Source organism: Labrus bergylta, chromosome 3 (genome assembly GCF_963930695.1).
Source record: "Labrus bergylta chromosome 3, fLabBer1.1, whole genome shotgun sequence".
Taxonomy (NCBI): domain Eukaryota; kingdom Metazoa; phylum Chordata; class Actinopteri; order Labriformes; family Labridae; genus Labrus; species Labrus bergylta.
The window spans coordinates 34164281-34183195 of NC_089197.1; the positions used below are offsets into that span (position 1 = coordinate 34164281).

Genomic DNA, 18915 nt, shown 5'->3' on the forward strand with positions numbered 1-18915 from the left:
ATGAATATGTTATCTGAATGGATGGATTTAAAATGTTTCGGTTGTCCTTTAGTCCCATTCTTCTGAAGTTCATATCTCAGGAATGGTTGGAGGTAATATTTTCAAATTTGGCACTCCTGTTCACCTGAACTCAAGGTTTAACTGGTCAGTGTTTTGTGGTCAAAGGTAAAGCTATCAGACGTTAAAGTTTAGGAAAGGAAGAAACATTAAGGAGTGGAGTAGGGGAGAAAGGTCTTAAGAGTTGAAGGACAGGATTTACAAAGACGGAGGAGAAGATGAACCAATTATATTTGAGACAACACTTAGACGTCTGATTTTTTGAGTCAGAGCCTGAAAAAGTAATCAATGAAAAACCTAAGATAGCCACTTATGAATAGCGTTTCTGACCCAAAGACCCATGGCTCCACCTCCTCCCCCATGGTGGCAGAGACCGGGCCAAAGCCTTTTGATCCCAGATTCCATTGTACCAGAGGGACTCTCCATTCACGGCCAGGACCGGACAATTAAACTGGAAAGAGCAAGGAGAATATTTCTTCTTCATGATCAACAACCACTTCTGGCTTGTTCTTTGTCTTAAGGTGATCTTAAGGTTGATTACGATCCTTTCATCTCTTGAGGGAGCTTGCGTCAGTCATTTTCATCGCATTGTTCACCAATCCAGCCCCACACTCTCAGCCAGATGTTGCTTTTATTTGTGCTGGACATTGACTGTAAATAACACCAATCAGATAAAAGTCACATCACAATAGCGTAATGTGTTGTGATAACCCTCTTGATCATTTTTTGGACTTGCTTCATGAAAGGACACAAGGTCCTCCCTGGCCCTCTGTACAGACGGATTAGGTTGACTATTCAGCATTGGTCGGTCCAGTGGTTTAGTGTTTAAGGACATCAGTGAGGAGCTGAACTTCTATTATGCCTTGTCTGCTTCTTCTGAGGCAAAAAAGGAGGGTCAAAGTTTTTCCACCGCTAAGCTATCATCAGAGTAGTAACAGAGGAGTAAGAGAACATAACAAAATTATGTCACTGTAAAAATCAGAGCGAGCAGGTGGCAGCTTGGTGAGTGTGAGATTCATGCTGTCTGTTACATGACTCACTCTTTTTGCATGCCATGATGTAATATCACAAACTTTAACACCAATAGGCATCACTGTGCTGTGCTGGAATCTCTGTAAAAAAAGGCTCTGTACTTGGACCCATCATTGTCACCATCTACACCTTGGTCAGATCATCCACTAACATGGCTTGAGCGTTATATTCTATGCCAATGATACACTCATTAACCATCTACCCCTTTCCCCACACAGTCCCTTATCAAGTGCATTTAAAACGCAGAAAGCTGGATGTTATCCTACCAACTCAAGCTTAAAGAGGACATATTATCCCTCTTCTCCACCTTTTCAAACAGTCCCCTGTGGTCTAAATGAAACATCTGTGCTGTGCTTTGGTCAAAATATAACATGAATCAAGCACCAGAGGAGGTTTGTGACCCTGTATAAACCAGCTCTCTCAGAACGCTCCGTTTTGGTGTGTGTGTCTCTTTAAATGTAATGAGCCCCCCCCCTAACTTTTCTTGGTAGACATCACTCCTCTGTAGCGAGAATAAAAATGGCCGACCTGTGCAAAGGTTTTGTTCTAGGCTGGGGGTGGAGTCCATGGGTGGAGATAGCAGGGGAGGGGAGGGGATTATTTTAACCAGAATCCCACTTGTCACCTCACAAGTTGAGCAAATTTGAAACGGAGCACTACAAACAAAGGACTGGATGGATTTATTTCACATTTTGTGGGTCAGTAGACACTCAGGTTACCCAAATATATGTTTTAAAACACTATGAAAGTGGATTTTTAATATTATGACCCCTTTAATGTAGCTGTGGCTCTCAAGGACCTTTTCTAGTCAGCAATTTTCTCCTTGACATGGACAGCTACACCAGCTGCCCAACCACATGAGGCATTGACCTGGGTATCATTACAGACAGACCCTATCAATCTGGCCAACATTAAACTCATGACTACATGCGCATCCTACCAACTGGAAAAGAAAATCCAGAGGGTTCGGCCCTTAAACTCTGACTCCTAACTGGGCGGGAGCTGGAGAGGCTCAAGGACTGGCAATACACAGCTGTATGCAGCACATCACCTCAACCTCACTGCCAAGTCTCAAGTCACAGTGTCAGTCCGACTCAACCATAACCCCTCCATGCTCTGCAGTGTACACAAACAAATAAACAAAAAAAACAAACAGAAATAATCACAATTGTGTGTGTGTGTGTGTGTGTGTGTGTGTGTGTGTGTGTGTGTGTGTGTGTGTGTGTGTGTGTGTGTGTGTGTGTGTGTGTGTGTGTGTGTGTCTGTCTCTCTTCTGACCTCCTGTGTCGTCTCTACAGCCCTCAAAGACTCGAGTAAGAGTTCCATCAACAGTGACTGGAAGATTGAGCTCCCTGGAGAGTTTGAGCTGGCCGGGACCACCGTGCGCTACGTGAGGAGAGGACTGTGGGAGAAGATGTCTGCCAAGGGACCCACGAAGACCCCCCTACACCTGATGGTAAACACAGCCATCACAGATGACTAAACCTGTACACTGGTTTGTTTTGTCCATATGTTCCATTGAAGTTCAAAATGAGTGATATGTGGTTAAGTAGTGGACAATGTAAAGCCCTGCACAAGAACTGCATCATAAAACCCAGAAGCAAATCAAAAGGTTCTCAAAGTTTATAAAACTTAGAAAAGTTAAAAGATTACAAAGGAGTAAAAAAAAGAAAAAATATCACTTTTAAAACTAAGATACAAAGTGCTTTACCAAAAAAGGAAAATCAAAATCAAAAAGGAGGAAAATTTACAGAAACAAATCAAAATTTCAAACAGCAAAATAGGAATCAGGCAAAAAAACAGGAACACACTCAGCACAAGAAGAGTTTGAGAGTTACATGAAGGCTTGTCTGTACAGGTGAGTTTTTAGATGCATTTTGGAACATTCCAAAGATTCTGCAGATCTGATGGATTGTGGGAGTTGAATCCAAAGGGTGGGGGGCCTAAAACATCAAATCACCTTTAGTTTTACAATTAGAGCGATGGATAGAAAAGAAGGCTGGGATGTGATGAGTGGACGAGCGGCAGAGGAGCAGAGGAGGAATGTGTGATTATTGATATAGACTCTAAAATACCTATTACTCAAATATGATTGAAACCAGCTTCAGGCTGTACCAGACATGCCAGCCCAGTTATAAAATCTGTCAAATAAAAAAGGTTTGATTGATGGTATTAAGGCTGCTGTTAGATCAAGAAGTGTTCACCTCTACCTGCCTGCATTAGGATCACATCGGTGACTCTTAATCATGCTGTCTCAGAGCTGTGTTTATTACAGATCGGAATTTATCAAAGATGTTTTGACCCTGAACAAGTTGAAGTTAAGCAAAAACTAGTTTTTCAAGGATACCAAGGTTCAAGGTACAATAACAAAATGTTAGTTCCCCACTCTTTCGGCTCCAAAGAAAGCCAGCAGCACAGGTAAAAACTCAGATTTTAAAAGAAGTCTTTATCTAGCCTTGTGTAAAATCCCTCTGCTAGATAAACACGTGCTTTGAACGTAGGCTATTACCTATTTATGGAACTTTTGGTATGATTTTATGATTTCATGCGAGTCTTCTGGGTGTAAATGTTTTGACTTGAGCCTCTAACCAAAGGTAATTTTCTGTCACTATGTGATACGCAGTAGTTTTAGTGTTTTAGTGAACCAAACAAGTCCTAATCTTTCATCGCAAAAAAACTCTTACACAAGCAAGACAGTTTTCTATTTTAATCTGCTAAAAAAAATAGTAGAAAAAGTAGTAACAAAAAGGGCTTCTCTCTTTAATGACTACGGTGCGGTGCTCTAAATTTACAGTGAATCTCTTTTCAAAGGTGTTTACAAACTAACAGTCCATCTATCAAAATCTAAACTGAATTCCACACTCACATGATCAGAAGAGCAAGCCTACATGAATCACAAAGGAGATGGAGATTCAGGAGATTTAAAAGCATGGATGTCGTGGTTTGGCCAATCCGATTGCAGCGATTCTGGTTGATCCCTCCAATCAGCCACAGGATCTGCACCAGCAGCCCCACACAGATAAAACTTTCAGAAATACATTTCCACACACTAGAGGGGAGGAGACAGAGCTGCACAAGAATCTTATAATTATAATATATTTATGATTAATATCAAACACTCCCTGAAAAGATGATGTTACCTTTTGTTGTCAATACCGCTACTGTACACTATTACAAATAAAGTCACACATTTATCAGTGTATCATAATATACTTTTTTCAGTGTATCGCTATTCATATGGGCACACGGTCATCTGTGAATGAACGCTAATTAAGAACCAAAGATATCAGTCATGTGACCATATTTCAGCCAACGCAGAGCTCCTCTGATAATAGGAATCCAATCCTAATTGGCATCTCAGGCCTTTGGTGTGGCCATTTTTTTAAGAAGATCTATTTCTGCTAGAGAATATTGGATTCTGTGTTGGGCATTGTAAACAGGTTTTTGACAGCATTTGGGTGCAAAGTCAGCCAAATCATCTTGCTACACGGTATGGAGACCCATTCACAGAAAGAGTTAATTAAAAACCACAAAATCCATATTACTCTATTTATATTACATTATGTATACATGTTGGTTAATTTGTACTTTCATTGTGCTTCATCTCCACTTTATTTCAATGTTAGTTCATGAACGATAATTGATTTGCTTAAATAACCTCTCGTCTCTTAATAAGCCTGAACACAGAGCTCCTGGTCCATTAGTGTGTGACGTCAGGTGAAAGCTTTTTATTGTCTAGGGGAAACACTGGCAAACAGTAGAAGCATTAAGGCATTGTTGCCTGCAAAATGTGAGGTGCACAACAATGTTTTCAATCAGAAATGTCAGTACAGTGAAGTCAGCCTCCACTTATTCAGTGTGAGTGTGCTGCACCGAACACTGAAGGTGGGGGCTATTTCCAAAATGAACAAATTAAAAACAGGTCTTCAGGTTATACTTAGCCCATGTGAATAGGGCTTTTGTAAGTCACATATGTATCAGTGTAGAAATGTTAATACAGGCACATTTATCACAGAAAATGTTTTTCCTGTTTAAAAGAGTTTCTGTCCATTAAGAAAAAAAGTCTGCTCTCCGTATTGATACTTTGTTCTGTGTCTTGCTTTGGAACTATTCTACAGAGACTTCAAACAGTGTCTTAATTTTTTGTGTGCATTAATTTATCTGACAATGAGTTTGTTATTTAATAACTCCAGAATTTAATTTTGGTGTGTTGCAATTCTAGTTTTTTTTTGGTTTTACACCATTTGTTGTTTAGATCTACATAAAAAAAAAAAACATTGAACAAGATTGAATAAATGTGTACTGCAGCCCAAATTTAAATCTCCCCTCTGCCCGCCCCCTCCTCCGTAGAGTCGATGTGCGCTCAGGTTGCCATGTCACAGACACTGAAGCTTCAGTGTTTAGCCAGCTCTTCATCGGTCTTAAACCTTTCTACGCTCGAAGCATCTCCAATATTTATCCTGGTGTTACCACGTTTGGAGCTTATTAGAAAATGCAGAGGCTTTTTTTTAGCTTCTAGTAGAAACAGTTATATCTGAACCAGTTGACTTGCCTTAATTCATCACTGGAACACCTGTTCGTTTGCTGTTTGCCTGGCAAACCGAGGTGCGAGTGGTAAAACGTCCGTGTGGGGCGGCCTTAAAACCGTCTGGTTAAAACAAAAAAAGACCATTTGGGACTGGAGTCTAAACTAAGAAGAAGGACAAACCAGCTGCTGCATTGTTGTTAGAGAATCCGGCAATTCAATGTAGCATGTGTGAAAAATGTATTCTCAGGACTTTGCATTTGTAATGGCAAACAATTAGTACTTTCATTAATTATTTTTCATAACCTTCAAACTATCACAATGTGCAGACCGAATAATACTATTTTAGAGGTCTAAGCGTTTATTTGACATGCTGGTTTGGGGTATAAGAATACTTTAAAAATATTTTATGTTCTGTAAAGAATCCCAGAAGCAGATTAAAGTATTGTTTGGTCAGTAAGTATCAGTTCCTTTTTCTGTGGTCCTCTCAGGTGCTGCTTTTCCATGACCAGAGCTACGGGATCCACTATGAGTACACCGTGTCTCTGAACTTGACTCAGGACAGGAGCAGTGAGGAGCAGAGAGAACCAGAGTACCTCTACATCTGGACTCACAGCAGCTGGCAGGACTGCACTGTTCAGTGTGGAGGAGGTAACACACTTTCATCACACAACGAAACAAGCAGCCCTTGGCATCAGTAAAACAGTGGAGGCTTGTGACTGGTGCAAAAGTACTTTATTATTCTCTCATCGAGCAGCATGAAAACAGAAGGCAAATAAAGCCTAAACAGTGTTTTAATGCACAGTGTTTTAATACTCATGCATTTGAACAATACTGAACATTATTCAATGTTTATGTTTCTACATATCATACATGCACAGCGCATCATCTCACTTTAAAATTAACACATTAACACAAACACACATCAACAATGTGTCAACAGTCTTTAAAACACTACGCATCACATTCACATTCAACGTAATACACTCAAGTGCACTCAGCATAACGCAACGTTCCTTAAAGGTGTAAAATATACAACTATTACACTCAAATATCTAAATTCATGAAAAATTGACTTTGTTATATTTTTGTTGTTTTTGAGTACTTCCATTACCACAAATATTTCCAACAGTTATGAAAGCCAGAGAAATCCTTAATTTAATAGTTTTAACTGGACGAGTCTTTGGCAGACAGGAGATCTTTATTGTTGCCATGGAAACACCGGATGTTACGTCAAAGACCACTGCATAAGGAAGCAGGAGCTGCTACTGAAGGCTGCCATCCTGTTGCTGTGTGCTACTGTGATAAAAAAAAAAACGTCATGATACACGATACATCGTCAGTAAACATATTGTCTTCCTCGGGTCGGTTTCGTCTTGACTACGGTCTACTCAGAGTTCGTTTTCATCTGGGGTAAGGAATAGAGTAGCAAAGAGAATCACTCCCATAATTCCCCGCCAGCCTCAATGACATCTATTGTTTTGATTGAAAGCCCCCTGGTGGCGGAATTTACATACTGCATGTTTACAACGAGCATAACATCAAAATACATAAACAACCTTTCAGCTGAAGACGTAACAATGGATTTGAAGTGTGCAAAACTATCGCATAACTCGATTCACGTGCCAAGGGTGCAAACTTTCACGAGTTGGCTAGAGATGTGCACCATATGCTCTCAACCTGAAGGGGACTGCAGACTTGTTGCTGAACATAAATACAACATGTCTGTACTGTATGAGTGCACTGGATTAAGCAAACAATGTTATTGGCGTCACAGATAACCAAACTTGTGACATACTGTGTACCATGTCAATTTGCTCGATATTGGCTTCTAGTAGTGTGAAAATCCTGGTGCATGGATGGGTTTTTTATACCAGTTTTAATGTAGCTAACCCCAGAATATGGATGATGCAAAACAAATCAATGGGAATTAATATGTTGCTGTGTAATAGCAAAATAGTTTTGTGTTCCATAAAATATTCAGATTCAGACTCAGATTTTTTATTCTCCCACAAGGGGAAATTTGCGTTGCAACAGAAGCACACAGAAGACAAGAAACACAAGGACAACATCAACATAAAACATGGACCAAAACGAATTTAAAAAATCAGACAACACAGCAAAAAATAAAACCAAATAAAACCAGCACAATAAAATCAGTCAAGAGCCCATACCAGAATGGAAATTCAAGTCATTAAAGTGCAAAGTGGAGATGTGCAAATGTGCAATTCAAGTGCAAAAAGAGCAACAAATAGCTAATTGTTGTTTAACATATGAATTGCACTTGGTAAAAATGAGACCTGGAGTCTTTTAGTCTTTCTCACAGGAGCTCTAAAACGACGACCTGAGGGTTAAAGGTCAAACTCACTGTGAAGTATGGCCCTAGCTTTCCTCAGGACCTGCTGATTATACAAGGTCAAAAGCCCAACCTATGCCTATACAAGTTCAGGCTTCCATACCATGCAGCAATGCAAAGATTTAAAACAGATTCAATAAAACTTATAAAACAGAGTGGAAGTGATATGGAAATCATAATGACCAGGTCTCGTTTCTGGTATAATGAAACTACAATTCCAATAGAAAATGCATCCAGTCTAAAAGCACTGGTCGGTCTTCTTGGTCATCTGTGTGCTGTTTGATGTTCCTCTCCACGCTGTGTGCTCTGGATCTACACGGGATCTGAAGCAGATAGACAAACTGTAATCCACCATGAATAAAAGAGACAAACTGAGGCTGTGGTGGGCTCGCCTCCAGCTGCTTCATTTCTAATCCTGCTGCACCTGACGTCTGCTGGATAAACTATAGTCTTCTCATTATGTGGGGATACTGAGTAATACTTAAAGAACAATCTCTCATTAGGTTGTTTTTCTTTGCAGGAGGCAGGGCTGCTTCATGGCTATACGCGGAGAGGAGAGTGTTGGACAATGCATGCAGCATGCCATCTGCAGTTATTTACAGGGACATGAGTGGTGAGGGAGACGGTGTAAAGATAGAAACATGCATTTATGGAACACAAAAATATTAATTTAAGTTATTGATATGGGTTAATAACTAGAGGGAGCTCTATGATGATACTAGCGAGGCTTTTTCAGATATGATGTCTAAACATTTAGCTTTTTGTTGCAATCACTTCAGGTTTCTGCTTTTGCCATGCAAGGGAAACTCAGAGCCTGATTCTGAAATGTATTGCTTGCCTTATTTAGCCTGCTCAACCTGTGGGAATGAGACTAAAAGATACCGTCTAATTCCCAAATCTCACACAAAGGGTTAAATGCTCCCCTAACTGCACTGCAGAGCAAACACAGTCTCTGTACATCAGTACTCTGTGCATAATTTAATGATCCATTTCTCTCTTTAGAGGCTCTCCAGTGAGGACTGATACACTTTTAACATCTAAAATTAAAACACATTCCATTTATTAACTTAAGACTATGATAGATACTTTTGTCTTGTCAGGAGTTTGAAATTATAATAATAATCATTTATACTTTATTAATGCACTAATGGAGAGGTCTCAGAGTGAGGGGGGCTGTCCACAGTGAGTCTCTGAAGACTCCTCCATCTTCAGAGTCTGAATGGAGTAAATGCTCGAGCCCGGGTCTAAGTCCGAACCATCAGTGCTCAAGTCCGACTCGAGTCACAAGTTCTTAAAGGATTATTGTGCAGCCAGAAAACCGGCTGTCTTTTAGCTGCTGGCTGTATTCTACTGTAGTAAGTTCAGAAGTGTTTGTACTTTAGGGCCCAGTTTATGAAACAGGATTTCCCCCTGTAAGGAGCGACGGCGGTGAATGGGCAGACTGGAGCCATGTCTGGACTGGACTGGACGGGGGGGGGGGGGGATATCAGAGAGTTTGGACCGAGAGACAGCCAGTGGCTAATCCGAGCCAATTATCAACAGCATGTTAGACAGAGCAGGGGTCCAGCTCTGTCTCTCTCTATCTCTCTCATTCACACATTCACACACACACACACACACACACACACACACACACACACACACACACACACACACACACACACACACACACACACACACACACACACACACACACACACACACACACACACACACACACACAGGGAGCAGAGGGCAAACCTAATTGCCAGGCACCCTGCTGCTGATCTCCCGAGCAGCTCCTCTTATCCTCTTGTTTCTTTGTAATATTGGGATCCAGCGCTCAAAATATTTCAAAGCACATGTATGTGAGAGGAGCACTTTGAAGTCGCAGTCGACTGCTCTCATCCAGGAGATGAGGTCAGGTGTTCGTGGATTAGTGGTCTGTGGAGCAGCGGGTGGGGGTGGGGGGGCCCACCACTGCTCACTTCATCTCTTTTTAATGCCGGATTAGAGTTTAACTATCTGCTTCACATCCCAATGGACGTGTGTGATTTGACATCATGGTAAGCAGCTGATCAGCTTCTGTAAATACACAGCTGACTCCACAGGAGAAACCAATGATGCAGATTGATTCATGAAGACAGTCTCTACCAGACACACACACACACACACACACACACACACACACACACACAGACAGAAGAACATGCCCTTTGTCTGTCAAGTGAAACGCAAATTATTGTCTATAAATCACAGAAAGTATTCAGTAAGGGAGCAGCTTTCAGATTGTACTTTAAATATGAAACTTAATACTTTTATATCATTTTATATTCACTTAGTCCTCTTACATGGTTTAAATGTTTATCTAAATGATCTACTGTAGTTCATCTGGCTGCATGGTGGTGCAGTGGTGGCAGCGAGGAGGTTCCTGGTTCTAATCCCCCTCGGACAGGAGCCTCTCTCTGACATGCTCCTTAGGTTCATTTGGGAATCAAAAATTAGCCTATAGGTGTGAATGTGAGTGTGGTTGGTTGTCTTGTCTCTATATGTCAGCCCTGGGATGGACTGGTGAACAGTCCAGGGTGTACACCACCTCTCGCCCAATTACAGCTCCAGCCCCCCTGCAACCCCAAATGGGAATAGCGGTATAGATAATTCAATTCAATTCAATTCAATTCAATTCAAAAAACTTTATTTGTCCACGGGGGGGCAATTCAATGGCACACAGAGCAGTAAATTAACAACAGTGCAGGTAGACGAAACATTTTGAACCTAAAATATAAAGTGTCAATTTAAATACAACTTAAAGCTTAAACTTAAAAATACAAAATATAAAAGAGTAGATATAAGTGGACAGTGATCGGACTAACAGATGTAAACAGATGTACACAGAACTATGTGCAGTAAACGAGAAATAAATATGTATATACAGAGCTATGTGCAAGTAGGCAAACACTAAATGATAAGTTAATAAGGTGCATAGTGAATAATGGAACAACAGAACTAATATATACAATATAACTGTAAAGGTAAAAATGAGATAAATAAAGTGACCGTAGTGCAATGATGGATAAGAAACAACAGGAATAAATTAACCAGAACTGTATGAATAATGGATGGATGGATCTAGTTTGTCAATATCTCAAAAATCCACACCATGGAATAGATGTATAAATATAAGAACAGACAATCACAGACTCTGGAGGACTAACTGTAATCATATCAATCTCCTGAAAGTACATTTAACTTGACCTCAGTCAAACTGGGGGATAAAGGAGATGATGAAAACAGGTGAAGAAGTTAAACGATGTAAAAACTGTTCACTGTGAAAGAGCGACCCCCCCCTCGGGGTGGTTCCCCCCACTTTAGGAACCACTGGCATGGGATATGGTTGTGTTTAATAATCAATATATCACTGCGATGATTGAAACCTTGCTTGTGTCCAAAAATCACACACTCATCCTTCATTCCTTCTTTAAGGAAGTTTTCTGTAGTGGAATATATAGTGCAGTCGTTTGGCACAACAATAATAATTGTGACACTACTCGCTCTCTCACCGGCTGCTGGCAATGACGTCAACTAAAACACTGGCAGCTTAACGCCAAATAGGGATCAATAATTCTGAAAAAACAACAACATAAATTTCACTGATAATCAATATCATACTGAGCGTATTGTCACAAAATAATGAAATATAATAAATAAAAAGAAAGTACAGATTTTTTTTTCCAAGTTCATTTTTTTTGGGCCATTTTGTCACAACTCTTGAACTGGAATGTCAGAGGGTTCTAATTTTTAGCAGTGCTCAGGAAGTGACTTGGCACCTCCCCAGCTACCAGACCAACTTCCAGGACTTGAACCGGTTCCCAACCCAAGTCCCTATGGACTGAGCTACTGCCGCCCAACATGTCAGATGTGTCCCAAAGTTGCTCCGTCTTGCTTCATCGGCGGCGTCTGAATGTGTATTATTGGATTAGTTGATGGACACTTAGCAGCCTCTGCCATCAGTGTGTGGGCGTGGTGTGAATGTGTAGGTGTGACCTGTAAAAGCGCTTTGAAGACTAGAAGAGCGTGATACAAGCTGAAGTCCATTTACAGCTGAAGAGAGACGGGACATTTTGGGAGGAGAGAGAGTGGGGAATGACTGAAGACACAACCATTGCAGAAGTGCAAAAAGCTGCATTTCCTTGAGTGTCCTTGAGAAATGGTCACAATTATTTAAATGTGAGCCACTCTGACAGGACGGGGATGTGACATGACAAAAAAAGATAAAAACATTTTCTTGAAATATCGATGCATCATTGTCTGATTTAAATATACTGATGTGACCCTAAATAATGTGTGTTCTAAAACCCCAGACTGTTGAGTGCTGACCACAACATGTTTGTGTGTGTGTGTGTGTGTGTGTGTGTGTGTGTGTGTGTGTGTGTGTGTGTGTGTGTGTGTGTGTGTGTGTGTGTGTGTGTGTGTGTGTGTGTGTGTGTGTGTGTGTGTGTGTGTGTGTGTGTGTGTGTGTGTGTGTGTGTGTGTGTGTGTGTGCAGGTGAAAGGAGGACAGTGGTTTCCTGTATGAGGATAGCCAATAAAACCATGGAGGTGGTCAACGATAGCCATTGTCAACCTGAGAACAGACCACATCCCCAAATACGACACTGCAACTCTCACCCCTGCCAGTACAGGTGAGACACACACACACACACACACACACACACACACACACACACACACACACACACACACACAGTATTTCTGGAATTTTCTGGTTGGTTGTGAATGTGTCAGCTGCTCTGAACACAGATGTAAATATTCATTCAAACTCTGAGAAGACATTTGATATATTGAGGTTTTTAACTGTCAATCAATCAGAGCCTGATGGCGAGCGTGTCACTGGATGCTGTCAGTAAACCCTTTCAGTGTCAGTGTGTAAGCAACATGTAACGCTGTCAGAAGTGATGCTTTGAGTCATACTGTAGATTTGTCACATTCAGACATAAAGCATATTGACCTCTCTCACCCTGTTTGAGCCCTGATGACGTCCTGATGGAAGACGTTTTAGTAGTTTTCATCCAATTACACTTACAAAGTACTCTATCATTTTGCTGACTTTTGCTCAAAAACTGTACTCACCGATATGAAAATATAATTCACAGAATCCTGTTCAAATGGAAAACACTGAAAGCTTCTGTTTTGTGTTTCGTTGATGATGTCAGAGCAGTGTAAGACTGTTCAGGGTAGTTGTTTGCTTAAGCCATTTGAACTAACTTTTTTCTAACAACGTTCATCAGATTACATGACAAGGACATAAAAAAGCATAAAAGATCAATGTATGCGATGTATTTTGAGTTTTATTTTTTGGGCTTCTTGTGCTTTTATTAAGAGGCAGGACAGTGGATAGAGTCAGAATTTGGAGAGAGAGAGAGAGAGAGAGAGACAGAGAGAGAGAGTGTGGAATGACATGTGGGAAAGGAGCAACAGGTTTGAATACTAACCCGGGCTGCCCACTTGGAGGACTACAGTCACTGTACATGGGGCGGATGCACTAACCACTAGGCTAAAGGCACTCTAGTCTGTCACGGATGTTGCCATTTAGAGGTTTACCCTCAGCTTAAAAAAATCAACAAATCTCAAACCTAAACTTGTGTAAATCAGTGAAATTCTTGTGATGAAAGATACAACAGAAAACTCAAAGTACTCGGTCTTTTTCGATTCTCTGATTTTTTTTGAAATTTTCAAAATCCAAAACAAAAAAACGCCAACCAGAATTTAAATTTTTATACACTTCCAATCCATTATTACCCCTTTACCTTTTCTGAAGATTATTTCCTTTTTAATATAGATGGAAATGGAAATAACAGAAGCAAAATGTATTGTTTATACTGAAACATTTAGAAGTGACACAAAATGCAGCCTACAGAAAAGAAAAATCTAAAGAAAACAAAGTTCACATAAGCTCTCTGTCTTTATGTCTGTAACGTGTTGATTATAAAATTACAGATGTTGTAGTTTTAATTGTTATACATTTGTAATACTTCTATCAACTCAATGGCGTGCATATCCTTTCAGCTCTGGTTGCACACTTCTTGGAAGGCTCCTATGAGGAACTTTCCGTTTGTATTGATTTTGGCGCCCCCTGTAGACAAAGCGGTGGCCCTTATCGCTTTGCTGATCTTGTCCTGAACATGTATCAGTAGTAGAGCTGCGATGGCTCTCAGATCTCACATAAAAACATATTTATGATAACTTTTCTCCTCTTCAGCTAGCTGTGACTCAAGCTGTGCTTTTTAACCGCACTACAAATCAAAAGGATTCTTCATGAATATCAATGATGTGTCAGAATCAGATTTATTGGTCATGTATGCTTACACACACAAGGAATTTAACAGTGACTCTGTGCTCTCTCATATACAGGTACAACATTAAATATCAACAATAAAAGACTAATATTTTCATGACAAAATATGAAACAGTGCAGTGGTGAATAGTAAAGAAGATCACATCCTTCATTTTTTTTATCACTAGGCTATATAGACCTATGTACACATCGCTACACTTCCAATAATAATTACACAAGCAGTGACATTGTCATGGAAATATCATCAACCTCTCTGCCCCACAGGTTCTGTTCTTCAGAGGAGAGGAAAACATTACCTCTGCATGAACTTCCTTTTTTAACAAGAAAACCTCTGTATGACCTTCTGCCCTTCTTCCAACTAAGACACAAACACTGTCTAGACTATGTTTAGCATTAGACTCTTAAATCTGCCCAACAACAGGGGTTACTGATACCCCCACCCCCTTCTTTTGATTCAACTATAAAAGCGTATTTTTCTCTTCGTCTTCTTTGATCTTCGCTGCTGAATGTTCTTATTGCACACTGTCGTTTTGCTAAACAGAATTCAACTCAACAAAGACTACTACTTGACTCAGGTTCTTTATTCAAACAAACTCTTGTTCACAGAAACGTAAACCTGCACTCCTTTTTATTTACTAAGTGTTTCTGTATGTGAACACAACAGACTGTAAAATAAAAAGCTGCATCATTTCAAGTAGTTTCAGTATTTGTTACCATCTGAGACATTATCTTTATTTACAAATCTCACTGTCAATAGCAAGAATGCTGTGATCTGCAGATATACTTTATTATTTATTTATTGTTTTAAATTAAATTGAGTAAATTAAAAAAATATATTTGTCACCTCAGACTCGTCGTCTGACGTCTCTAAAAACTGTCTGTGTTTTTTTTCCACAGGTGGGTGACTGGAGAGTGGGGGTCCTGCTCCGTCACATGTAGTAAAGGTCTGCAGCAGAGGGAGGTGGCCTGTGTGTACCACCTGCAGAACGGCTCCCTCATCCACACCAGAGACCTGTACTGCCAGGGAGGGAAACCCCCGGTGATTCAGGGCTGTGAGGGCCGACTGTGCCTCACAGTGTGGGAGGCTTCAGAGTGGTCCAAGGTACCAAACATGCTGAGCTCATGTCCTCTGGACACACACAGAGATAACCTTAGAGGGTTTATATAAGTGGAAACAAGGGAGATTCTTTTTTTTTAATTGTTTCAACATGGGTCTACATGATTTAAAGGCTTACTATGTGATTTTTTGATCCAGCAGATGTCGCCCTTGAGCACCAGCATGAAACCAAAACAACTTGCGCTGCATTGTTGTGTTAGCATGCTAATGCTAGTGATCTTTATTATGCTTGTATCTTCACACTGCATGTAAATTTACCTGAAATGAGCGTGATCTAGAAACACAGTTAAGCAGTGAGTACAGTATGTTATTCTTCTTTTCTCTAGTCCCTCAATTAAACAACTTTTATACGTGAGGGGAGGAGTCAGCCGGCCGTCCAGGCGATGTAAACAAACTGAAGATGGACTCTGAAAACGCTGAAAACATCACAGACAGTGGGACTCGGGTGTTACACCCATTGTAGACAGTCATGACTCACAGAGTTATTTTCAGAGGATATACTTGATTTATATTACATTTAAGTGTGAAAAATCACATAGAAAGCCTTTAAAGGTAAAATTTTGTGTTATTTGCTTCAGTAGATTGCTTCAGCCAGCAGCTGCAAATGTAACGACTACACCATTTAAAAAAGAAATGTGGGACGTTGTGTCCACTTTTAAGATATTACTAAGACAACATGACAACATTTCCATTATTGCTGAACCATCTATACAGGTTTTTTTGGAGCAACATATGCTGCCAAATAGACAATCTTCTTTTTCAGGGAAGGCCTTGATTATTTCAGCATGATGATGCCAACCCACATTCTGCACGTATTACAACAGCATGGCTCCGCAGTAAAAGAGTCAGGGTGAAAAACTGGCCTTGTTGCAGTCCTGCCCTGTCACCTATTGAAAATTATTGGAGCATTATGAAACATAAAACAAGACAAAGGAAACCCTGAACTATTGAACATCTGAAAACCTATATTACGCACAAAAACTTTCACTTTAGTTAACAACATGCTTATAGAGAGCAGTAAAAGGAAAAAGTGATGCTACAGAGCGGTAAACATCACCCTGTCTCAACTTTTTTGGGAAACTTGCTGCTGGCATCAAATTCAAAATGGGCACGTTATTTTTGAAAAACAATGACATTTCTCAATCATCACATTTTCTTTTTATTTACATTTTACAAAAATGTCCCAACATTTTTGTAAAATGGGGTTGTATAATGACATCAACATGTCAGACTTTATTTGTTAGGATAAGATTTGTTTATCCAGAAACGAACGTTCTAGTGTGCTTTTCAAAGCCACCTGACTCCTCTGACAAAATGTTTTATTTGACCTCGTAAAACAAGGAAGCTGCATGTCAACTGCTGCTCGACTCATTCGTTTGGTTGTGTTAATGTGTGACTTTGGTAAAGGGTTTTTAAAGATCCATCACAAATATATATATATATATATATATAATAAATATATTGGAAAACATAAGTAGGAGGGGAGTGGTAATCCTGTGATAAATCACTGTTTTTGTCAATGGAGTGTGGTGGCTCTGAGGAGAGTGATGTAATGGCTGTTTCTGGTCTAAGAAAAGTCTAACGATAACAATCTGAGTCTGTAATGTCACAAAACAGGATTTTTTATTGCGTATACTTTAATCAGCACATTTGCCCTTAAAGATTTATATTTTATTTATTTTATTTATTTTATTTATTTTATTTATTTTATTTATTTTATTTATTTTAAGTCGGTGATCTCACTTTTCTCACAAATATATTTTTTTAGAAAATCTATATACACAGGAGCAGTAATATATATAATATAATAATATATCTTTTTATGACTTGTCATTAAAACCACATAAAACCTGCTCAGGTTTTTTTTTTTAATTGGAATTTCCCCTTGCAGCTCTTAAGCCTAATAAAATCTTCTCATGATAATTGTCTCTTCAGTGAAATTAAAGGTGCTGTCAAAAAGACAAAGCCAACTGTGTTACTCTGTATAAACATCTCTTTGAACCTAAATGACTCCTTTTTCTTCTCCGTCCCTGTTTTTATTTCCTCTTCATCCGTTTCCTCCTGCAGTGTTCGTCGGGCTGTGGTGAAGGTGTTCGTAGACGGACAGTGTCATGTACAAACCCTCAGAGTCTGTGTGATCCCCTGTCCCAGCCCACCAAAGAGGAGCCCTGTGAGGACTTCTCCAAATGTTACGAATGGAAGACGGGAGACTGGTCCAAGGTATGTCTATCTTCAAACCAGCAGGCTTCATCTACAGCTGCAGCAGACATGTGGTTTGATTCCCACTTCGTCTTTGTCTTGCTTTGTCCATCCACCGAGGGGAGCAGTGAGTTTGGAAGCTCTTATGGTTTACTGGCATCACTCTGCAGTAGTGTTAACACTACTTCTAGTGCTAATGCACAGTGTCATGTGTTGAAAAACTCTGATCACGATAGATTTGTTTGAGTAGCAAAGAGAATACTCCCAAATGTATGTTAACAGTCAATTATTCCATTGATAAATCAATCACTTTATATAAAGAGTAGGACTACCATGCTCCTTGGTTTGTATTTGGACATACACAACATGAATCCAGCTTGAGCAAAAAAAATACAACATTTTAAATGGCAGAAACCTGGAGAAGGACCAGACATCTGAAGAAACTGAATCAACAAAAACGTTACAGGATCCATGATACCCATGTTGCTTTCATGAAATAGTTAATTTGGCACCCTCTTCAAACGTTTATTCCAACAGTGTCACAGAAAAGTCGGTGCACTTGGGTATAAGGCGCTGTAGTAAACCAGATTACTGACAATGTGTTTCTTGCAGGAAACAGTGAATCTGCCTCTCAGTGGAGACCGATGGACAAATGCTCCACTGCTGAAAAGGAACATTTGTCCATCTTAAAATCCTGGGGCCGTATTCACAAAGCCTCCTAAGTACTCAGAGTTTCTCCTAGTGACAAAATTCCTAGAAAATTCTTAAAATCATGACATTTTCTTCGAATTTCCTCCCAAAGGTAGGACTAGATCCTTGTAAAGATGACAGTTATTCAGTAAGTGTCTCAGCACTTAAGAGAGCTCCTAAGGTGTAAAACTGTAAGCAGTGACTTTTAACAGGATGAAGAGTTTCTCAAGCTGAGGGGAAAATTAAGAAATGTTTATCACTCACTACATTAAGAGTATTTTTGAATCATAGTTGGGCCCATGAGACAAAATGATTTGTGCAGACATTTCAATCCATCTCTGAATTTTTTTCTGTACCAGCATATTATCACACACGTGCTAATTTCATACTGTTCATAATTACAAATGTCTGACCAGATTTTATGACTTTCTTTTTTTTGTAATTTTTTTTTTGATTAACCAATCACAGCTTCTGAAAAAAATGTGTCATACCTAGCAACGGGGTCAACCACGCCTCCTCAAGATGTTATTATCTCTTCCGGAAGATGAATTCAGACATGACATACAAAATGAGGTTAATCCAGTGGTCGACCTTCTACAAGTAAAG

At 39.8% G+C, this 18915-nt stretch overlaps 1 protein-coding gene across 2 annotated transcripts in view; it reads left to right on the forward strand.

Annotated features, from left to right (window-relative positions):
• adamts17 (ADAM metallopeptidase with thrombospondin type 1 motif, 17) overlaps nucleotides 1-18915 on the forward strand; it is a 104353-nt gene that overhangs the window by 81217 nt on the left and 4221 nt on the right. For both annotated transcript variants that reach the window (XM_020631453.3, XM_065953191.1), the window contains 5 exons: nucleotides 2388-2545; nucleotides 6106-6265; nucleotides 12495-12630; nucleotides 15201-15405; nucleotides 17488-17640. In XM_020631453.3, the coding sequence (XP_020487109.1) occupies nucleotides 2388-2545; nucleotides 6106-6265; nucleotides 12495-12630; nucleotides 15201-15405; nucleotides 17488-17640 (812 nt within the window). The remainder of the gene's footprint in view (nucleotides 1-2387; nucleotides 2546-6105; nucleotides 6266-12494; nucleotides 12631-15200; nucleotides 15406-17487; nucleotides 17641-18915) is intronic.